The sequence below is a fragment of the Nerophis ophidion genome, linkage group LG05, assembly GCF_033978795.1.
Source record: "Nerophis ophidion isolate RoL-2023_Sa linkage group LG05, RoL_Noph_v1.0, whole genome shotgun sequence".
NCBI lineage: Eukaryota > Metazoa > Chordata > Actinopteri > Syngnathiformes > Syngnathidae > Nerophis > Nerophis ophidion.
The window spans coordinates 47,519,778-47,544,767 of record NC_084615.1 but is presented as its reverse complement, the minus strand read 5'-3'; the positions used below and the strand labels follow the sequence as shown (position 1 = coordinate 47,544,767).

Sequence of the window (24,990 nt, the reverse complement as noted above, 5' to 3'; positions counted from 1 at the left end):
AGTGCACTTCAAGATGTTCAGTGTTTATTGAAGTCCATTTTTGTTTACAAAGCTTGAAATTAAATGTTATTGCTTTGCATTTTAGTATAATTTCAAGTTTGTGACATTCTGATTAAAATAGTGAAACAAAATACCGCATTCATTGCGTTTGAAAGGATTACTTGGACTATTATTATTATATATTATGATTGCATTAGTGCAAACTTTGGTTTTTGATTGATTGATTGATACTTTTATTAGTAGATTGCACAGTTCAGTACATATTCCGTACAATTGACCACTAAATGGTAACACCCGAATACGTTTTTCAACTTGTTTAAGTCGGAGTCCACGTTAATCAATTCATGGTAAATAATGCGAATAACAACTTTGTTTCTATGGTGACAGCTGTTTTTTTTTTTAAATAAAAACTGTAACTGGTAACACGTCAAAATAAAACTCAATGAGCCCGAATCAGCTTCTAATTGCAGAATAAACCTTTGTCTTATGAATGTTTGTTGGATTGTGTAGTTATGAGGCCAAGTAGACGTACACACATCTTTCATTTTAATAAGAACAATGTGAATAATGAATACATTTAGTGAAATATGATACATTATGTGAAACAATGTCCATGTTTGTGTTTCTAAACAATCACTTCTGTGTGACTTTTCACTGTATTTCTGGAAGACCAAAAATAAAAGATAACATTCTGTATTTACAGCTCAATTTCTCCCAAAATCATTCTCATTACGCAGCAACAAACCAGCGTCTCTGCTTACACGATGGAGCAAAAAAACACATTTGATGTGCTTTTCTCATAAAGACACAAGTTCGCTAGAACAGTTGTTTTAACAATATCTTATTTGAGTTGCTGGGATATTCCATCAAAACATATTTCTTCATTAAACAAGCACTTTTCATTCAAATGTTGAAAAACAAAAAATAAATGAAACTTTCAGTGTGATAAAGTGTATTTGTCATAGAAGTAAAAATATTTACCTGCTGTGTTTCTTTACATAAGTTACAAACAAGCAAGTTACGGCCGCCTGCCCTTGCTTACAATACCACTGTCCACCCGAAGAGGCAGTGGTGAGTCACATGACAAATTTGGCCCCGTGTAACCACAATCTGCATCGTCGATAAAGAACGTTAACGTTTCCTTCTCGCTTACATTACTGGGAGCATGAAAGACGACGCAGCAGCTCAATAAAATAAATACTTTCGACATTTTAAGCGTTTCGCCAGGTGAGCTTTAGTGACTGAGTGATGTTTATTGAATGTAAACATTGTATCCTAGAAACTGGAAGCATCTACAGTGGCTGTAAAAGGTGATATTTATCAATGAAAGTAACATAATAAATACATTAGTTGTTACATCCATGTTACGTTTAATGGTTTCAACATTCACTTGTCACCTTGTCGCTCAAGTCAGCGGTGGACTTTGGACAGGATGTCAATCAACATTAAGCGCAAACAGCGGAATTGAATCACGAGAAAACAAGCTACTGAATTTAGCCTGTCTTCCAGCTGGGTTTACAGTAAAATGATTGGAGTGGAATATTCTTTTAAATGTTGGGAATAAACACTTTTTGGAAACCGTCACTAACACTGTGTGAATAGTCATCACAACATGAAAGACGCTAACTGTAAATACTGACAACATTTCAGCCAATTTAATTTTGTATCGTAATGTTTTTGTTAAAAGTGTGCGCCTGTAATAAATATAAACATTTTCAGAAATGTAGAATTCACCAATAATTTAATCTGCTTTGACGAGAGTTGAGAATAGAGGAGCACTCTGCTAGCAGCTGATGCTAACACGTTTATATTTACAAACGAGTAGCTAGTTTTGGTTTTAGCGTCTATTTAACACTGATTATGAAAAATAAAAATGTGAATGATTTTTCTATACATAAAAACACCCTTTTAGGTTGGTTCAGTCAATAATTGCTAATAGCCTACAGCAGTTGGACTACAACTTCCTGGTTGTAGTAAAAATGAAGAAGACAATGACAATATCAGTGATGTTCTGTAAAAGGACTTTTGTTCGTTATTCTGTCTCTGATCTCCAGGAAGGTAAATGTTCTTTCTGCCGATCCTGAGCCGAACTTTTGAAAATCCTCGAACAAAGAAAGCTTTTTCAAATATCTCTTTTTTTGTTGTGTTGTATCTTGAGCTTGTTCTTCCTGAGGACAGAAGAGTTTCAAAAAAATCTTTTCGAGTTTTCCAAACTTGGCACTTTTCAAATATTGACATGGAAGTCAATCAGCAGAAGCTCATTGTGGGACGTTGAGGTGCATCCCCAGACTTTCGAAAGAGGACGCTTGACTCTGTCCTGCTGAGGATTCTGGAATTCTACCAGCTGCTTTTTAATCGAGCGAGAGCAGCGGCTGCAAGTTGTCTTCGTCACGCTTCACCTTGTCTGGACGTTTTAGTACGCCCGGCTCCACCACTGACTGAGACCTGCAAGGACACAGAATGTTAGCACGTTAGCATCAGCTCACGAAATATTACATGTACAGTGTAATAAAAATACACTTTGCAGTCCTTGTGGTAGCACTAATCAGAATTTGTTGACACTTTGTCCATGGAAGGCTAATTTTGTGTCTGTCAACTCACCTCTTCATTGTTTTTGGAGACGAGTCCTTCTCCAGGTCTCTCTCCAGGTCTTGCACCGAGAGCGTGTAGGACTCTGGACAATATTCAGTTTCCTCGTCATAGGCGTGCTCCAGCAGCGTGCGGGCCCACGTGCCCATGTCGTAGGGCGGCATCATGCCTCCCAGCTCTGAAGGTAGGATCTCAGGGTTGATCAGCTGGTGGAGGCTGTTTAGGTTGTTGCCGTGCATGAAGATCTGAAGATGACAACATTCATGTAGACGATGTCCTTTGAAAAGATTTAGCAAAGATGGTGTGGTCTAACCCTCTTTCTGGTTTTGTCCTTGAGGAATGGTCTTATGACGGTGTAGAGAGCATGGATGTACCACGGCTGGTTCACAAAGTGGATCCCTCCAAACCTGGCAGGAAAACTGTCCTGTCACAACACAGAGAGAACGCTGATAGACGTCTGAGGCAGTCGTTTATCCACGGTTTGTATTCCTGGACGGACGTTATGAAGTCTCAACAAGATGGGAAATCATACCACATTAAAAATGGACTTCCTGTGCTGGTGAATCAGATTAGTCCTTGCAGATTTAATCTAAAACTGAGAAGGACATGCTTTTGTACAGTTTCAGACTTCTGAGTAAAAATTACTTTTTAACTTGTGGAGTTTGGGAGGGATAGAATGTGCCACAACCTTTAGAACTCAAGAGAAATTTGGTGGTTTAAAGAAGCAAGCACGGGGATTTTGGTAAACAAACATGAAGGACATATGGAAGTAAAACAGAAGACGACTGGTTGAATATGTAGCAGTCTAAAAGTCTAAGGTGATTGTCTCAAAGTACCAGTTTTAAAAACAAACAAGCGCCAACAATGTTGTCTCAGCATGGACTCTTCTATTTTGGGACATTAGCTGCAGGTGACCTCACAGGTTGACGGTAATATAAGGTGATTGTAATGTCTGTGCCCTCACAAGAAGACAAAAATTATGATGTTTTTGAAAGACCATGCTTGATATTTATATTTGCTTATAAGACAGAAGTCCTAGTTGTCCCACCAAAGCTTTTTCAATTGAACAAATATTTCCCCTCAGGCTGCACTTTACCTCCTAAGAAAGAAGAGCTTTTTTCTTTCTTCTTGACTGGCGGACATGTTAGCTCCTCTTTGGACAGACGATAAGTGACAGCAGCAGGACGCACATCAAGACGCAGCCAACCTACATTCCACCATGGACAGTCTATGTGTAGCAGTTTTTTAAGCACCAGCCTTTAGTTTTACCTTTGCCTAATCACTCTGCCCTAATTGATGCCTCAACTGTCTTTCTGGGTCAGCAATCAAACTTGAAAACCCAGCAATCCACACACCTGTGTCATCAGTCTAGCTGTGTATTAGAGATGCGCGGATAGGCAATTAGATCATCTGCATCCGCGTCACCACAATCGTCATCCACCCGCCGTCCACCCGAACCATCATTTTATCAGGACCGTATCCGCCCGCCAACCGCCCGCTGAATTACATCAGAGGTTGGCCACCTTTACCATTCACAGAGATATTTAAACCTGTCTCACAGAGTAATGAAGTCAATTGGAGTCGCTAATGTTCTTGCGACTTTTCAATAGCGTTCATCCTGATTACAAGAATATGGGCGTGCTGTGAATCCATTGCCTTTGACACCTTCAACAACATGTACGAACCGAATGTTGGTCCTGCAACATGTTGTGTACCGCTTCCGCAATCACACGTATGAGATTGAAAGGCATACTGGGTGATACAGAGTACACTGATGGTTGTGATATAAACAATTTTAACACTCTTAGTAATATGCGCCACGCTATGAAGCCACACAATACAGGATTGACAAACACATTTCGGGAGAACATCCTCACAGTAACACAACATAAACGCAACACAACTAATACCCATAATCCTTTGTATTCATGACACTTCCTTAATATATTTTACACCCCGCGCCCCCAATCCCACCCACCTTACCGATGCACGGAGGTGGGGGGGAGGTGGCGGGGTTTGGGGTGTATAAAATAGTCAGGAAGTGTCATGAATACAAAGGATTATGGGTATTTGTTGTGTTGCATTTATGTTGTGTTACTGTGAGGTTGTTCTCCCGAAATGTGTTTGTCGTTCTTAATTGGTGTGGCTTCAAAGCGTGGCGCATATTACTAAGAGTGTTAAAATTGTTTATATCACAACCATTAGTGTACTCTGTGTCACCCAGTATGCCTTGCAGTCGTGTGTTACCGCGGAGGTCACACACAACACAATGCTGGACTGACAAGCAGATCGTACATGTTGTAGAAGGCGACAAAGCCAATGGCTTCATAGCACGCACCAATACTTATTATCTGGGTGACTGCCGGTAGTCATTCAAGAGAATAATAGCGTCTCCTATTGAGTTATTCGCTTTATGACACGGGTCTTAAATGGCTCTTTGAATGGCAAAGGATACCGATCCCAGAACCAAGTATGTCAAATATCTCCGGATGGTTCAACCGCCACCCGCCCGAATCTAATTAAAATCTATTTTTTCTTGATGTCAACCGCCCGACCCGCGGTTTACCCGCGGACTCCGCGGATGAGACCGCATACCGCGCATCTCTACTGTGCATTAAGCCCAACTGTCTCATCAGTTTGTCTTCGTCACACCTGTGTCTTACTGTTTCCTCTCAGCTAGTGTGAGGTGAGCCTTTGTCTCACCAATCTGTCCTGGTCTTCCCCGCAGCTGTGTCCTATCAGCCTATCCTGGCTGGCTATACTGCCCATCTGTGTTAATCCATCCTTGTATTTTATACACGTGTCTCATCAAATGTTCGCACATTTAAACCCACCTGTTTCTCATCAGTGTGTCCTAGTCGACCACCCTCATGTTACATGTCTTTATGGGTCACATCAGTCAGGGATTAATCTCAAAAACCCTGTGCTCCGCGCACCTGTGTCTCATCAGTCTGTCCTTGTCTTCCCTGCGTCTGTGTCTCATCAGTCCCCGTCACAGTAAAGCTGCCTGTGTCACTTTCTTCTAATATATCTTTATTGTTACAATCACCTATGTCTCATCAGTCTTTCCAGATGTTACAAACGTTTGTGTCTCAACAGTCTTTTACAAGCACCTGTGTCTCATAAGTCTTTCAGAATGTCACAAGTACAGTACCTGTCTCATCAGTCTTTCACAAACACCCCTGTCTCATCGCGCTCTTACAAGCACCTCTGTCTTATCAGTCTCTCCAGGTCTTACAAGCACCTGTGTCTCATTGTCCTCCTACCAACAAGTCTGTCTCATAATGCTTTCCAGATTTTACAAGTACCTGTGTCTCATCGGTCTTTCTAAATGTTACAAGCACCTGTGTCTCAGTCATTCTAGGTGGTACAAGCACCTGTGTCTTGATAGTTTTTCTGATCTTACAGGCACCTGTGTCTCATCAGTCACTTACAAGCACCCATGTCATCAGTCTTTTCACATTTTATAAACACCTGTGTCTCATCAGTCTTACCAGCAACTGTGTCTCATAATGCTTTCTAGATGTTACAAGCACCTGTGTCTCATCAGTCTTTCCAAATGTTACAGGCAGCAAGAGAGTTCACTCTGTGTATCGGCTTTATCACCTGACCATGTCTGTTCCATAGTGGGAATAAAACGAAGGGAGTGAGACCTCTTGTCGTCAACTATCATTGACTGAATGGGAGGATAGTGTCATTTGTGGACTTGTTAGCAATATCCAGCGACTACATGCACACGCTAACAGTTGCTATAGGTGATCTTCTCTTTAAATTAAGTTAGACCTATAAACCTGTTAATTGGATATTTATTCTGGGACTACTGAGACGATGACATACTCTATCCATCATTTGTAAGTCATATTTTTTGCAACTAAATGAGGATTTATCCATTAATTTTCTACCGCTTGTCCCTTTTGGGGTCACGGGGGGTGCTGGAGCCTATCTCAGCTGCATTCGGGCGGAAGGCGGGGTACACCCTGGACAAGTCGCCACCTCATCACATGGCAAATTAGGGTTTATTTTGATGCTAATAATCCTGCATGTCGGATATTTTCCTACTTTTTTGTCCTTATGACAGTGTAACGATCGGACCCTTTATTTGTCTGTTGTCTACGGCCAGTGCGCAGATTCAGGGCACCGGATGCTTGGAATGCCGTGTCCTGTTTACGTGGACATGATGTGGCAAAAGCGCAAAAAAGGAATACATGTCAGGAAAAAAGCTAATTCCAGCAGAATTAGCTGGCTGACGGACATTTAAAAACCTGGTTAACGCTTGTCAACAGTAAGCCCAAAGGTTCTGCAGACCTTTAAATTTTGCACAATAGGCGTCAATGCGGTGAAATCGCACATGCTGTCGGCGGTTAAAGACAGACAGCGGTCAACATGCCGTTCTAGTCCATACACGTGTCTCTCGTTTGCCCTGTTTCATAGCCTCCTGTTCTACCTTTATTTGGCTCTTCTAGTTTACTCATGTGACTTACTGTGAGGACAATGTCAACATCACTAATGGGTGGTTTGCACTGTTTGAATTGAAATCATGTTCATCATGAATTCTATTAAATTTTGCCTTCACCTTTTAATGGCTGGCAGCGCTTGTTTCCACATAGAAGCTGGTTAAACGTCACAACATCATCCAAAGCTCATAAATGAAAGACGAGTCAAGCGATGCATAAAACATCACACACACCAACTTGCATACTGCAACACACACAAGAAAGCCCAGCCCATCTGGAAGAAAGACCAGAACAGACAGCCAGGCAGTCGAGCTGGTTGCCGTGGGAACGCAGGGAGGGTGGGATATGGCGAGAGGTTCTAAGGATGGGGGGGTTATAACAAAGCATATTGCGTCATGCAAGATGATGATGATGATGATGATGATGATGAAAAAAGGAGGAACTATTTCAGAATATTCTCCATTAACACCAACTCTGGTTGGAACATTCCGGAGACATCAGGTGAACAATGATGGAGAGAAGTGTGTGTGAGGGTTATGATGGCAAAAAAGACTGGGGGGAGGGGGAATGAGAACCAGAGAACAAAGAAGGACAAGGTCTAAACCACATGTTCTTGTTGTTAGCACATTTGCAACTTTAGCATCTTCACGAATAAATGTAAAATACAATGGCTGTGTCTCTTTTGAGTATACGACTTAGTTTTTTGAGTGTGTTCACGGAGAAGTGATATTGAGTATTTCTGTGTAATGTGAGATTTGCTGCATATAAAGCAACGCTTTGACTGCAGGACTTACAAGCACTTCTGAATGACAAGCAGTGACCTGTCAAAAATCTAATAATTCAAATACTTTTGAATTTTTTAAGTTTGAATTGGTGATAGGGCAAAATAACATGGTGTTTCAGGACAAAACAAGTTAAATTAATATTTCAGGTTAATTCGGTTTGAATCCTCAAAGTATTGTGTGCCGCTCCCTCTAACCTATGCGCTCTACTTGCTAGCTCAACACACAGACAACAGGCTCTTAACATACAGAAATAAAGCATGTACATTTTTACTAGTATAATTTCTCTGTGATATTCAACATGCATGAAATGTATTTAAACAACTACGCTAGCTCGATGCTAATTTACATTGAAACTTGCATCCATGCACTAGCGCAAAGCTTTAGCAATTTCCAACACTTCCACATCAGAAAATTAATTAGACAATCCATGTGTACAGTGGGGCAAAAAAGTATTTAGTCAGCCAACAATTGTGCAAGTTCTCCCACTTGAAATGATGACAGAGGTCTGTAATTGTCATCATAGGTACACTTCAACTGTGACAGACAGAATGTGGGGGAAAAATCCAAGAATTCACATTATAGGAATTTTAAATAATTTATTTGTAAATTATGGTGGAAAATAAGTATTTGGTCACTTCAAACAAGGAAGATCTCTGGCTCTCACAGACCTGTAACTTCTTCTTTAAGAAGCTCTTCTGTCCTCCACTCGTTACCTGTATTAATGGAACCTGTTTGAACTCGTTATCTGTTTAAAGACACATATCCACAGCCTCAAACAATCAGACTCCAAACTCCACTATGGCCAAGACCAAAGAACTGTCGAAGGACACCAGAGAGCTGGGACCAAAGTAACAAAGGTTACCATCAGTAACACGCTACGCCGACAGGGAATCAAATCCTGCAGTGCCAGACGTGTCCCCCTGCTTAAACCAGTGCATGTCCAGGCCCGTCTGAAGTTTGCCAGAGAGCACATGGATGATACAGCAGAGGATTGCGAGAATGTCATGTGGTCAGATGAAACCAAAATAGAACTTTTTGGTATAAACTCAACTCGTCATGTTTGGAGCAAGAATAATACTGAGTTGCATCCCAAGAACACCATACCTACTGTGAAGCATGGGGGTGGAAACATCATGCTTTGGGGCTGTTTTTCTGCTGATGGGACGGGACGATTTTCATTAAGGAAATAATGAATGGGGCCATGTATTGTGAGATTTTGAGCCGAAACCTCCTTCCATCAGTGAGAGCTTTGAATGGTTGACCAAATACTTATTTTCCACCATAATCTACAAATAAATTCTTTAAAATTCCTACAATGTGAATTCCTGGATTTTTTTTTTCACATTTTGTCTCTCACAGTTGAAGTGTACCTATGATGAAAATTGCAGACCAACTACTCAAAAAACAGAACCGGCCCATTTAACATTGTAAAGTGGGCCTAGAATGACATTTGTCTTTTCTGATTTAAGAATGTTGTAACAATGATGGATAATCTCGTCAAACAATGTGAAGGCGTCCAATCATTAGGTTCATTCATTTTGGCGTGAGCTTGCTCGCAGGTTTGAATGTCTTTGTTCGCTGGGTCTTGCAGTCTGGCTACGTTGTGATGTCACAGTGAGGTGGACGTATTAATTTGGACATTTAGTAAAGTATTAATTTCATGTAATCTCAGAGTGCGAATAATAACACCGACATGTGATACGCAGTGATAGATGCTGATATAAGCACCTTTTTTATGCAGTCTCAATCGATCGGAGAGTGTGCAGGTATACCTAAAGTTGTGACTGGGTGAATCTATATAATGTTTTTGGAATTATTTTCAACCATGCCTGGGGAAAAAAGATACAAGTTATGACTTGAAGATATATATTCAAACAGGAAACATTTTGCAAAGATAAATGATGAACATTTTGGTGAGGGTGTGGTGTGGTTTCATTTGCAATCTGAGAAGGCCTCCATAAACAAACATTTGGCAGACCGACTCAGAAAGTGGGTTATATTAGTGTCTGGAGCAAATCATATCCAATACATCTTACCTAGACCAATGGTTCTCAAAATATTTCAGTAACACTTCCAAAAACACTTGACTCTTCAAACTTAGCACCAAAAATATGGTAGCGTAGTAGGCCTAAATATCCATTTAAAAACAAGACAGAGGTTTTATTTAACAAGCGTATTTCATATTTTGGCCACTGTAACATTACACACAGTTTGAAGAGTAACACTGTTTTTGAATATTAAGTGATTATTTAGTGTACCGCTAGATGGAAGCCGCGTACCACAAATTGTGCATCACTGATCTAGACCGCTGGATTGTGAATAAAACAATCATAGGGACCCTTTAATTATTGAGTTACTACTAACAAACTGTGTTGGTCTTTTCTGGGACAGCAGCTTTCAAATAGAGAACTATCAAAAACCGGTTTGCGATCCACCAGTATAGAACGGTGAATGCGCAATGATGGACACTCGCCACCCTCAAGAAGTCCCAATGATTGTCACACCCACTGGATTTGGTGAAATGTGTCCTCTGCAATTGACCCATCACCATGTTCACCCCCTGGGGGTGAGGGGAGCAGTGAGCAGCAGCATGTGCCTTGCTCAGGAATCATTTAGTGATTTAACCCCCAATTCCAACCCTTGATGCTGAGTGCCAAGCAGGGAGATAAAGGGCCCCCTTTTTTGTAGTCTTTGGTATGACTCGGCCAGGGTTTGAATTCACAACCTCCCAGTCTCAGTGCACACACTCTAACCACAAGGCCACTGATCTGGTAGTCGCCATCTTGGCACTAACAGGAGTGGTTACAATACAATATCAAAATGGAGTGAAGAAGAAGTGGGTACATATTGTGTTTGAGTGTACAATGACAGTCATGGATTTGAGATAACACTACATTGTCAACATTCTTTTTCCTTTCTTTTGCATGACAGCAGCAGAAAATGCTGCCCCCCTTTTGGTTTGGTATGTGAACTCTAAACTCACGACCGCTTTTATTTCGCATTTTCATCAAGAGGACAATCCGGATATGTTTTACAGTCATTTTTCAATCCCTTAACAACATTGTAATCCTGCAGGATTATGACTGGATTGGGTTGGATCCTGCGCACTATTCACCTGCTGTGCCTCACTGGAGGCTACAATACTAATAATCTTGTCTTTATGCTGGTGGAAGAACGGTGGTGACGGGAAGAAGCAAGGGAGGCGGTGTCACTTTAACTGGTTAGAAGACGCTGTTTCAGCGTGTTCTGTCTTTCAATGACTACAGTGGGGCAAAACATATTTAGTCAGCCACCGATTGTGCAAGTTCTCCCACTTAAAATGATGACAAAGGTCTGTAATTTTCATCATAGGTACACTTCAACTGTGAGAGACAGAATGTAAAAAAAATACAGGAATTCACATTGTAGGAATTTTAAAGAATTTATTTGTAAATTATGGTGGAAAATAAGTATTTGGTCAACCATTCAAAGCTCTCACTGATGGAACCAGGTTTTGGCTCAAAATCTCACGGTACATGGCCCCATTCATTCTTTCCTTAACACGGATCAATCGTCCTGTCCCCTTAGCAGAAAATCAGCCCCAAAGCATGATGTTTCCACCCCCATGCTTCACAGTAGGTGTGGTGTTCTTGGGATGCAAGTCAGTATTCTTCTTCCTCCAAATACGACGAGTTGAGTTTATACCAAAAAGTTGTATTTTGGTTTCATCTGACCACATGACATTCTCCCATGTGCTCTCTGGGAAACGTCAGACAGGCCTGGACATGCACTGGCTTAAGCAGGGGGACACGTCTGGCACTGCAGGATTTGATTCCCTGTCGGCGTAGTGTGTTACTGATGGTAACCTTTGTTACTTTGGTCACAGCTCTCTGCAGGTCATTCACCAGGTCCCCCCGTGTGGTTCTTGGATTTTTGCTCACCATTCTCATGATCATTTTGACCCCACGGGAGGAGATCTTGCGTGGAGCCCCAGATCGAGGGAGATTATCAGTGGTCTTGTATGTCTTCCATTTTCTGATAATTGCTCCCACAGTTGATTTTTTCACACCAAGCTGCTTGCCTATTGTAGATTCACTCTTCCCAGTCTGGTGCAGGTCTACAATTATTGTCTTCGACAGCTCTTTGGTCTTGGCCTTTGTGGAGTTTGGAGTCTAACTGTTTGAGGCTGTGGACAGGTGTCTTTTATACAGATAACGAGTTCAAACAAGTCCCATTAATACAGGTAACGAGTGGAGGACAGAAGAGCTTCTTAAAGAAGAAGTTACAGGTCTGTGAGAGCCAGAGATCTCCCTTGTTTGAAGTGACCCAATACTTATTTTCCACCATAATTTACAAATAAATTATTTAAAATTCCTACAATGTGAATTCCTGGATTTTTTTTCACATTCTGTCTCTCACAGTTGAAGTGTACCTATGATGAAAATTACAGACCTCTGTCATCATTTCAAGTGGGAGAACTTGCACAATTGTTGCCTGACTAAATACTTTTTTGCCCCACTGTATACAAACTGGACAGTTGAGCATTACCCAATTCCTATTGCTACAGACGCGTCAAGCATCAGCGGAAAAATTTAAACACGGCTTTCATGCTACGCAGTTGTCTTTACATGGCTGAAAACTAACACGGTGCAGCATCGTCATGGCGACGAGTGGCTGAAGAGGGCTGCAGTTCGACCCTGGAATGGACTATTCCTTACCTGCAGCCCCTCGATGGCGAGTCTCAACATGCTGGGCGTCAGTTTGGATGCCTGCTTGAAGGTGAAGTTGCTCCAGTCGATGATGAGGATGAAGCCGTTCACCTGCAGCTCAGCGTCTTCAATCATGGCCTCCAGGGACAGCAGGATGGATCTCAGGATGTCCACAAACGTGTACCTGAGGCAAGATGGCATTAGCTACGCAATAGCATGTGTGTTCCAAACAATGGCGCAGTATTAGGCACAACTAGACTGTTCAGATTGTTCCAGAAGACGTTTTGCTCCTCACTCCATGCATTGGAATGAGGCCAGTAAGAAACTCCCTTTCAATCGCGGAAGAGAAGAATTATTCTAGTAAGGGGAGAGATTCTCAAACGGTGGTAGGTGTGTGGGACTCCAGCTAGTAGTACGCAAATATTCACTTGATTAAAGTACAGTGTTTTATTTTCGAATTTGCAAACAGTGTTACTGGTCAAACGGTGTGCAATGTTACAGTGGCCAACAATATTTGCCTTGTTTTAATGAATACTTAGGCCTACTATGTGGCTGTATTGTAATGTTGGTCATTATGGTGGTACCTGGAAAGTTTTTTTTTTTCTGCGAACCGCTGTGTTAGGGTATACTTCTACCTTTGAGGTCAAATACTTGAATCCTGCACCATCTCCTCAGACTACAGCGGTACTACTGAGGTACTACTGAGTTTGAGCATGAACTGAAAGCCTCCTCGGATGATAGACAAAACGTCTTCTAGGACAATCAAAGTTGATTGATCCAAAGCCTGAGAATAAAATTATTTGGCGTAGGGGTGGCCAAAAAAAGGTAATGCTTCACCTGTCGGGTACCAAAAGTAGTCAAATACACAGTAGAGATGTGCTTATCGCTCAGTCACAGATAGATATAGTGTGATCGATTGCCGGTAATTACCCATTTTATTTTTGGGGACGGCGCGGCGAAGTTGGGAGAGTGGCCGTGCCAGCAATCTGAGGGATATTTGTTCAATCCCCACCTTCTACCATCTGAGTCACGTCTGTTTTGTCCTTGAGCAAGACATTTCACCCTTGCTCCTGATGGGTCCTGGTTAGCGCCTTGCATGGCAGCTCCCGCCATCAGTGTGTGAATGGAGAAAAATAGTCTTAAAGCGCCTTGAGTTCCTTAAAAAAAGGTAGAAAAGCGCTATGTGGGCGGGGCGGCATGGCGTAGTGGGTAGAACAGCCGGCCAGAAACCTGAGGGTTGCAGGTTCGCTTCCCACCTACTGACATCCCAAAAAATTGCTGCCGTTGTGTCCTTGGGCAGGACACTTCACCCTTTGCCCCCGGTGCCGCTCACACTGGTGAATGAATGATGAATGAATGATAGGTGGTGGTCAGAGGGGCCGTAGGCGCAAACTGGCAGCCACGCTTCCGTCAGTCTACACCAAGGCAGCTGTGGCTACAGATGTAGCTTACCACCACCAGGTGTGAATGAATGAAGAGTCCCACTTCTCTGTGAGCGCTTTGAGTGTTTAGAAAAGCACGATATAAATCTAAGTTATAGTTATAGCTATACAAGTATAACCATCCATCCGTGCAGCCATCTTCTTCCGCTCATCCGAGGTCAGGTCGCGGGGGCAGCAGCCTAAGCAGGGAAGCCCAGACTTTCCTCTCCCCAGCCACTTCGTCCAACTCTTCCCGGGGGATCCCAGGGTGTTCCTAGACCAGCCGGGAGATATAGTCTTCCCAAAGTGTCCTGGGTCTTCCCCATGGCCTCCTACCGGTCGGACGTGCCCGAAACACCTCCCTAGGTAGGCGTTCGGGTGGCATCCTGACCAGATGCCTGAACCACCTCCTCTGGCTCCTCTTCATGTGGAGGAGCAGCGGCTTTACTTTGAGCTCCTCCCAGATGGGATGAGCTTCTCACCCTACTGGGGCGGTATAGCTCGGTTGGGGCGGTATAGCATGGTTGGTAGAGTGGCCGTGCCAGCAACTTGAGGGTTGCAGGTTCGATTCCCGCTTCAGCCATCCTAGTCACTGCCGTTGTGTCCCTGGGCAAGACACTTTACCCACCTGCTCCCAGTGCCACTCACGCTGGTTTAAATGTAACTTAGATATAGGTTTCACTATGTCAAGTGCTTTGAGTCACTTGAGAAAAGCGCTATATAAATATAATTCACTTCACATCACTAAGGGAGAACCCTGCCACCCGGTGGAGGAAACTCATTTCGGCCGCTTGTACCCGTGATCTTGTCCTTTCGGTCATGACCCAAAGCTCATGACCACAGCTGAGGATGGGAACGTAGATCGACCGGTAAATTGAGAGCTTTGCTTTCCGGCTCAGCTCCTTCTTCACCACAATGGATCGATAACCATTTACCATTTAATGCCAACACCCTCTGACTGATATTATTTATTTGTAGTCCCTCAGCTGACAAGAGGCTAGCAGCTGATTATATGTCTCCATACTCATTAAAAAGATGAATAATAATCACCGACATTACAGCAAATAAACTGATTTTCTTTGTGTCTTATGTAACATTATCACTGGAGGAGAAGGCTAAACATGTTGCACTCCGAAAGCAAACCAGGAACAGGCGGGCTAATAGTTGGCTCACTGCTAAGTAAACTCTAAACCAAAAATAATTCCTTAGAAAACTTAATGTAGTGTCGTAGAAAGTAAGAAGTTATTAACAGGAAATAAATAAGTAGATGAATTAGAGTTAAAGAGAGGATAGTACAGCAATGTTAGTTGATATGTAGCAGCCAGGCATACACACAAGGGGAGAGCGGATCCACCCATAAAACTGTAGTGTCGATACAATGGGCAGTATCAGCATATGATCGATACTAGAAGGATTTTGGTCGATATTTTCATTTTCTGAAAAAAGGCTATTTTTTTTTTGTTAATATTTAAAATTCAAGGAACAATTCCCTGGACACAAGAGGACTTTGAGGGGGAAAAAAACAAATATTTTAAAATAGTATAGTAGTTTCTACATTTATTTACAATCGGCCTTGTTTTGCTCAAACATCCATCCATTTTCTACCGCTGATTTGCTCAAACGTCTGTAATTTAAAAAAAAAAGTAACTAATTTAAATATTGTGTCTGTATTGTTCAACTTTCAACAGCACTCTCCATAAATACATGAAAAATGTACCGTTAATATATGTGATCGGTATTGGTATCAGAATTGGAACATCCCTAGTACATCGCATCCCAGTGGTGTGGTACCAAAAAGTGGGTACACTTTGTGCTGGCACAATATTAGGTTGTCAAAAATCTCTACTGTACATGGTAGCTAAAGGATAAAGTAAAGTACCAATGATTGTCACACACATACTAGATGTGGCTGCAATTATTCTCTGCATTTGACCCATCACCCTTGTTCACCCCCTGGGAGGTGAGGGGAGCAGTGGGCAGCAGTGGTGCCGCGCCCGGGAATCATTTATGGTGATTTAAACCCCAATTCCAACCCTTAATGCTGAGTGCCAAGCAGGGAGGTAATGGCTCTCATTTTAATAGTCTTTGGTATGACTCGGCCGGGATTTGAACTCACGACCTACCGATCTCAGGGCGGAAACTCTTACCCAGGGTAGGGAACCAATGGCTCTAGAGCCAGATGTGGCTCTTTTGATGACTGCATCTGGCTCTCAGATAAATCTTAGCTGGCATTGCTTAGCACGATAAGTAATGAATAATTCCGCTGGTAATCACAGTGTCAAAAATAACGTTTTAAATAAATATAACATTCTCATGCATTTTCATCCATCCATCCGGTTTCTACCGCACCTGTTCAAGAAGTCGCATTAATGTTAAGAAGTGTTTTATTTATTGTTGGTTAGCCTCAGAATAACGATGTTATTAAAAAGAATAAGAGACTTATTATACTCTAAAAATGCTGCTCTTTCTTAAAAATGCACCCGTATAGTTGTATTTAGTGTTAAAAAAAAAAAAAAATTATATGGCTCTCACGGAAATAATTTTAAAGATATTTGGCTTGTATACCTCTCTCAGCCAAAAAGGTTCCCGACCCCTGCTCTAACCACTAGGCCACTGAGTGTCAGAGAATATTTCAGTAGCTGGAGAGGGGGTGTAGTTTAGTGGATGGTACCCCAACATTAGATTGCAAGGTGCCACGAATATATACAGTATCCGAAACCCCAATGCCAGAGAAAATGGTACCAATGGATGCCAATTAGTACATGTCATACAGTGCAGGTGTGTGTGTGTGTGTGTGTGTGTGTGTGTGTGTGTGTGTGTGTGTGTGTTACCTGCTCTGGTCCCAGTTGGCGGCGAACAGAACCAGTATTTTCCTGCCGTGTCGGTCCAGGTTGGACAGCACGCCGGGAAAGCCGTCCCTGAGGGCTTGCTTGATGCCGTGGTCCGTGGCCTTCAGGTTCTTGAACATGTCCAGGTTCTGCTGGCGGTACTCAAAGTACTGGGCCAGCAGCCTGAACGCCTCAAAGTGGTTGAACTTCCTGGCTCGCAGGAACCTGAGGATGAAGGCGTCGTCCGTCCTGAGGAAGCCGATGTCCGGCCGGGTGATGATCATGTCCCGCACCTCTTGGATGTCCTGGTGGAGAGTGTCTGGGTTCTCTTTGAGCTCCGCCTTGGCCTTCTCCAAGGTGGTGGCGGACAAGCCCGCCTGCAGGTGAGTCATGTCGGCGAAAGAGGTCCAAACGGAATGCTCCTCCCTCCTCGCGGGCCTCCGGTTCAGAACCAGCTGGAGGCCTGCAACTAATCCCCCCCGAGGTGCTGAGGATGCATCAGCAACATATGATCCTCAATCACTCAACTTTATTGACGCCGCTCTAGGAGATCGATGATGCTTCCTGCCATGCTGCAAGCTCTTCCTCCCTCTGTGTGCGATGGCATCGACAGCATCACCTTTTCCCGCGGAGGAGGCCGAGCGATGCGGCAGCACCTGCTACATCATCCTCGTCTCCATTCGCCGTCGGTACCGCCTTTAAATCATCCCGCTTGCCAACTTTACGCTTCTGGTCCAAACGCACAGGTGTGTCCCCGCCCGTGGGGCTTTGCTCCCTGGGTTCCCTGGTTCTGTTCTAGTCGGGTGGAGGTTGGGTGGGGTGCGCGGCGCTCAGGATTAGCGTCTGCTGCTGCTGCTGCTGCTGCTGCTGCTGCTGCCGTCTGTTCGCTCAGAAAGTGAGTGACAACTGGCTGGGAGGAGAGGGTGGGGGATGGGGAGGGGGAGGAGCTGGTAGATGTGGGATTTTAAGGGAGGGGAGGGGGAGGGAAGAAAGGATGCTGAGGAGGGTGAGGTACCAGCCTGCATAAACAAAGAGAGGAAGAGTGGAGGCGGCATGAAAGGAGGAGGATGATGATGGAGAGAAAGAGGAGGCTCTTTAAATGACAAGTCAATGAAACATATATCTGAATTACTGAACAGAGAAATTCACTGATTGAAGTTCCCTAAAAATAAATATGTGATCATTCATTTTACTTCAACATAGTAACTGCTGTCAAATGGTTAAAATGTTAAATCAGAATACAAATTTGTGTTGACCATGACTAATCACAGGAAATTCCAATTTAGATTAACTTAAAAGAGCCCAATATTTGTGACACAAATTGAAATTTGGTGTCTGCATGTCATGAAGAAAACGTTTGACTTGACTACATGTAAAATGTGAAGTGAAGTGAATTATATTTATATAGCGCTTTTCTCTAGTGCAGTGGTTCTCAACCTTTTTTCCAGTGATGTACCCCCTGTGAATTTTTTTTTAATTCAAGTACCCCCTAATCTGAGCAAAGCATTTTTGGTTGAAAAAAAGAGATAAAGAAGTAAAATACAGCACTATGTCATCAGTTTCCGATTTATTAAATTGTATAACAGTGCAAAATATTGCTCTTTTGTAGTGGTCTTTCTTGAACAATTTAGAAAAAAATGACATAAAAATAACTAAAACTTGTTGAAAAATAAGTGATTCAATTATAAATAAAGATTTCTACACATAGAAGTAATCATCAAATTAAAGTGCCCTCTTTGGGGATTGTAATAGAGATCCATCTGGATTCATCAACTTAATTTTAAACATTTCTTCACAAAAAAATAAATCTTTAACATCAATATTTATGGAACATGTCCACAAAAAAACGAGCTGTCAACACTGAATATTGCATTGTTGCATTTCTTTTCAAACTTTATGATGTTACATTCATATTTTGTTGAAGTATTATTCAATAAATATATTCATAAAGGATTTTGAATTGTTGCTATTTTTAGAATATTTTTTTAAAATCTCACGTACCCCTTGGCATACCTTCAAGTACCCCTAGGGATACGCGTACCCCCATTTGAGAACCACTGGTCTAGTGACTTAAAGCACTTTTACATAGTGAAACCCAATATCTAAGTTACATTTAAACCAGTGTGAGTAGCACTGGGAGCAGGTGGGTTAAGTATCTTGCCCAAGGACACAATGGCAGTGACTAGGATGACAGAAGCAGAAATCAAACCTGGAACCCTGAAGTTGCTGGCACGGCCACTCTGCCAACCGAGCTATACCGCCCCAATAATCCATTGTTTATTTTGGTTTTATACTTAGTGCATGTGCCTCACAAGACAAAAGTTGTGAGTTCAATCCCAGGCTTTGGGATCTTTCTGTGTGGAGTTTGCATGTTCTCCGCATGGGTTTCCTCCGGGTACTCCGGCTTCCTCCCACTTCCAAAGACATGCACCTGGGGATAGGTTGTTTGGCTACACTAAATTGGCCCTAGTGTGTGAATGTGAGTGTGAATGTTGTCTGTCTATCTGTGTTGGCCCTGTGATGAGGTGGTGACTTGTCCACGGTGTACCGCGCCTTCCGCCTGAATGCACCTGAGATAGGCTCCCGCAACTCCGAAAGGGACAAGCGGTAGAAAATGAATGGATGGATGGATGGATATTTCAAAATATCGCTTTGACTGTATTGAAATTCATCAAAAAAAAAGCTTCCATGTTTGGTGTTTTCCTTGACATCCAAGAGATCAACATGTTCATCCTCTTGGCTTCATCTTCAGTTGTGAGTCATCAGCTCAGTTGAAGTTGTGTTTTGTTTAAGTATCCGAGTGAGCTTGATGAGAACACATTTTTATCTTGTAGGGCTGAAGTTTTAGTATGTCTCAGGATTCTCTAGTCTTTATCTTAACTTTTGCTTCCCGGGAGTCAAGTGTTGATGAATGGAAAGATGGCCGTCCAGTTGGCTGGAAACAAGCATGTTCTTTGCACTCAGAAGCGGACTCTTGTTGTGCAGCAAATAATGATAAATGATGGGATGGAGAGGGCGGGGCCTGTGGAGGGAGAGACAGCTGCACTGTGAGGAATTAATTTGCATAGTGAAGTGAAGTGAATTATATTTATATAGCGCTTTTCTCAAGTGACTCAAAGCGCTTCACATAGTGAAACCCAATATCTAAGTTACATTTAAACCAGTGTGGGTGGCACTGGGAGCAGGCGGGTAAAGTGTCATGCCCAAACACACAACGGCAGTGACTAGGTTGGCAGAAGCGGGAATCGAACCTGCAACCCTCAAGTTGCTGGCACGGCCACTCTACCAACCGAGCTATACCGCCTTTCCCCTTTTCCAAACCAGGAGGATTCTCATGAGGGTTGGCGGTCACTGCAACTCCTGTGCTCTGATTGGCTGCTGGGAGAGTCCATCAAAAGCGTTCAAAGTGATACATATCAAGTAATACACACTAATAACAAAGTGTTTTTATCATTTGACTGCATTGATTTCTTCAAGACGTCATCAGATGATACTCACTAGTGAGTGTGTTCTATAGCAGTGGTTCTCAAATGGGGGTTCGCATACCCCTGGGGGTACTTGAGATTTTTTTTTTAATATTCTAAAAATAGCAACAATGCAAAAATCGTTTATAAATATATGTATTCAATAATACTCCAACAAAATATGAATGTAAATTCATAAACTATGAAAAGAACTGCAACAATGCAATATTCAGTGTTAGAAGCAAGATTTGTTCATAAATATTGATGTTAAAGATTTTTTTTTTTTGTGAAGAAATGCTTAGAATTAAGTTCATGAATCCAGATGGATCTCTATTACAATCCCCAAAGGGGGCAATTTAAGTTGATGATTACTTCTATGTGTAGAAATCTTTATTTATAATTGAATCACTTGTTTATTTTTCAAAAAGTTTGTAGTTATTTTCATATATTTTTTCCCAAATAGTTCAAGAAAGCTCACTACAATGAGCAATATTTCGCACTGTTATACATTTTTTTTTTTTTTATTAAATCAACACAAAAACACACAAGATACACTTTCCATCAGTGCATCAACCCCCCAAAGAAAACCCCTCCCTCCCCCATTCACACCCAGCCACACCGACTCACACAAAAAAGGGTTGTTTCTTTCTGCTACCAAAATGCTGGTTCCCACAACATATATAACACAGTCTGCAAGGGACACAGTCCCTGAAACACACATGATTGTGTGTGTTGCCGGTCCACTAACACTATCATTAATTACTATTTTTTATGTAATTGTTTTATATGATTTTACTTTCTTTTTTATCCAAAAAATGTCATTGTTTTCCTTTTTTTTAATCTCATTTTATTTTATTAAAAAAATAAAAAATAAAAAAAATAACCTTATCTTCATCAGACCAGGTTGTTAATGGAATTAGACTTGTCTAAAAGGTTTTTAAAACCAGGTCCAGTCCAGACAATGTCAAAGTGGGCTCAGCAACACACACCCTCATCCATGTACAACAACAAAAATTAGGGAAACAACAGATTGCATATAAGTTATAAACAAAATTAAATTTTCATAAAAAGCATTTGTGTATAGTCCATATTATGTCCAAGTCAGATTCAACACACACCTTCATTTTGTACACTCAAAAATAGGGAACACAACAACAGATAGCATATATGTTGCTGTTGTTGCATATCTATAAAGATTATTACATTTTCATAATAAGCCTTTAAGGATTTCCCATCTTTTTTCATGTTTTTTGGCATCATTATCGTTGTCAATCATGTATCTTTCTAAAGTTAAAAAATACTGAATAAATGTTTTAAAGAAAGTAATACTAAGTGAATATCTATTTTTGGCCTTAAAAATAAACCTTTTACCAAGTACTATAATTAAATTGACTAAGACATGCTTGTCAATAAACTCTCCTAAAATAACAGAAACTATATCAAGCTTCATAAACAAATCGTTTTTTCAACTTCCACCCAAAAAGAAGACACAATATGACAATACCAAAACAAATGCAGGGTGGATTCAGATTCCTGACAGCAAAAGCGGCAATCATCTGACTCAGTCATATTCCATAGTTTTAACATTTTCCCCGTGGGTAAGAAGTTATAAATAATTTTAATTTGAAAATAACGGTTTTGCACATCGATAGTAGTTTTGTAGATTAGTTTGAATATGGCATCCCACGGTAACGGGCAGTCAAAAAAGTCCTCCTATTTTCCATATGTGTTATATGAGACAGCCTTCAAAGATTTCTTTATTAAATAAAAATTATATATTTTTTTTATTAATTTTAGTTCCTTTTTGCCAACTAGAATTTCTTATTAGAGGTTTACAAACTAGTAATTTAGTAGTTCCATAATTAATTATTTGTTTCCATCTTTTCCTAATTACTCCAGTTAGTTGATTAAAAGAAAAGCTTGAACAAGCATCACCATACATAGTTCTAAATTCATCATACTTCATAATTTTACCATTCTCATTGATAATATCATTGACAAAAATTATTCCTCTTTCAAACATATTTTTCCAAAAGAAAGGCTTTCCATCTATTAAAATATTAGAGTTCATCCATATTATCTGCTGCAAAATATCATCTCTTTTTTTTGGCACATGAAATTGAAAACACCACCATGAGTGGATTGTTTCCTTTATGAACCCCTCCATGTTTCCCAGCAGACTTTCTACATAAGAAAAATGGGAGGGGATCACTTGTAAAAAAGGATACAATTTTCTTTGATACATTACATGTTTTCTGTCCAACAGGACACTTGTGTACCACTCAGTATTTAAGTACATCTTTGGAACAATTGATGCTTTTAAAGAGAGACACATAGCTTCGAGGTTGAGAAGTTTCAGGCCCCCATATTCATACTCATTGTACAAAACCTTTCTTTTAATCTTGTCTGGTTTGCCGTCCCAGACAAAATCAAAGACCCTACGTTCATAAACCTTAAAGAAGTTTTGTGATGGAGCTGGTAATGACAAAAGCAAAAAAATAAACTGAGGAATAATTAACGAGTTGACAATAGATATTTTACCATATAAGGTTAAGGATTTCCCTTTCCATAGTTGCATAATTTTGTCCAGCTTTCTTAGTCGATTATCATAATTTACTGAGCATAGATCTTCCAGAATCTCTGGTACAACAACACCAAGTATGTTAACAGGTCCATCTGTCCACAAAACAGGCACTTTGCATTCCATTCGGAAGGATGTTCCCTTTAGATTTCCGATCCTTAACATTTTACATTTATCATAATTAAGCTTAAACCCAGATTGCTGTGAAAATATATCCAAAAGATCAAGGAGGTTCCGCAAACAATGAGGATTGGGGCTGATAAAGAAGCGTGTATCGTCTGCATACATTGTTATTTTACTTTCAATATTATTATTGCTGAGCCCTTCAATATTTCGATTCAATATAACTTTAATCGCTAATATTTCCATAGCAATAATAAATAGGTATGGAGACAAAGGGCACCCTTGTTTTAGACCTCTTAATATTGTCCCAGAGATGTATCCGTTATTGATAATTTTACAGTTAGTTTTATTATATAATGTCTTGATCCAATGTAATAGAGAGTTGCCAAAATTGAAAAAAACTAAGCTTTTACAAATAAAATCTAAGCTAATTTTGTCAAAAGCCTTCTCCAGGTCAGCTACAAAAATTAAGCCTCTTTTATTCTCCATATTATAATTTTCAATAATTTCTAATAACTGTCTAATATTATTTCCTATGTTTCTTCCTTGTAGGAAACCTGATTGATCTTGGTGAATAATATTTGACAAAACAGACTTAAGTCGTGTAGCCAAACATTTTGCCAGTATCTTAGCATCATAACACTGAAGTGTTATTGGTCTCCAATTTTTAAGATAAACTGGGTCTTTATACTGACCATTTATTTCCTGTTTCAACAATAAAGAAATAATACCTTCTGTTTGAGTGTTGGACAAAGAACCTATTTTATATGAGTAATTAAGACTAGAAAGCAACGGTTTCTTAATCTCTTCATAAAATACTTGATAAACCTCAATGGGTATTCCATCTAATCCTGGGGTTTTCCCTGGATGAAAAGATTTAACAGCTTCCACAAGTTCTTCCTCTCCAATGAGGCCTTCACATAAAAGGCTTTCCTCAGAATTCAATTTTCTTTCATAATTTTCTGGAAAAAAATGTGTAGTTTTAGGAGGTATTACCGGATTAGAAAAAATATTTTTAAAGTAATTTTCCATTTCTTTCAACAATGGTGTGTGCGTATTCAATACCTTTCCATTTGTTTTAATAAGCTTGGAAATGTTCTTTTTGGAACGATTTTTTGTTTGGATATTTAAGAAGAATTTAGAACACTTCTCACCTTTTTTCATCCAGATTGCTCTGTTGCAGTCATAACTTTTCAATAATTTTTTTTCAACTAAGTCTGCTAACTCTTCTTGTTTGGCTGTAAAGGAATGTAGTTGCTCACTAGTTGGATTATCATTACCATCTATATTTTTATGTAAGTCCTCAATTTCTTTCTTTAATTCCTGTTCTGCCATTTTAAATTGTTTTTTTTTTTCCATGAAGAGTACGCAATTGCATATCCCCTCAAACAACATTTGAAGGCTTCCCAAACTGTTTGAGGGTTTGATGATCCTACATTGTTTTTAAAAAAAGTCAGTAATAAATTGCTTTGTTTTTTCAATAAATGTATCATCCTGTAGAAACATTTGATTAAACTTCCAATATCCGGGTCCACGTGTATTATATTCAATTGAAATAGTTAATCCTATACAATTATGATCCGAATGCAATTTATCATCGATTGATATTGCAGTTACTTTGTTTAGCAATGAAAATTATATCAAAAAATAGTCAATACGACTTGTCTGGTTTTGTCTTCTCCATGTATACCGTACTAACCTAGGATTTTTGAATCTCCAGATATCAATTAAATCAAATGCATCCATAACATTTTGAATCTTTTTTAAAGATTGAGGATGATAATCCATCGAAAAATTCCCTTTTCGGTCCAAAACTTTATCCAAAGCAACATTGAAGTCCCCCACAGTAATAATTTCTCCTTGTTGTTCTTGCAACATATCATTTATTTCTTCAAAAAAGGAAGGTTCATCAACATTTGGCCCATACAGATTCAAAATGCACATCTTTTGATCCTGAATAATCATATTTAATATTAACCAGCGTCCTTGTGAGTCTTTTTCCATAGAATTAAATTGAAAATTAAATGGATTTATTTAATCAAAATCATAACACCTTT

At 40.5% G+C, this 24,990-nt stretch overlaps 1 protein-coding gene across 1 annotated transcript; it reads right to left on the bottom strand.

Moving 5' to 3' along the window:
- Positions 1-295: 295 nt before the first annotated feature.
- Positions 296-17,649, bottom strand: clvs2 (clavesin 2). Its single transcript, XM_061901163.1, has 5 exons — positions 16,769-17,649; positions 12,526-12,700; positions 2,903-3,013; positions 2,602-2,834; positions 296-2,445 (listed from the first exon to the last, which is right to left on the bottom strand). Exons 1-5 carry the CDS (start codon positions 17,155-17,157, stop codon positions 2,352-2,354), a joined length of 1,002 nt encoding a protein of 333 aa, XP_061757147.1. The 5' UTR covers positions 17,158-17,649; the 3' UTR covers positions 296-2,351.
- Between the last annotated feature and the right edge of the window lie 7,341 nt (positions 17,650-24,990).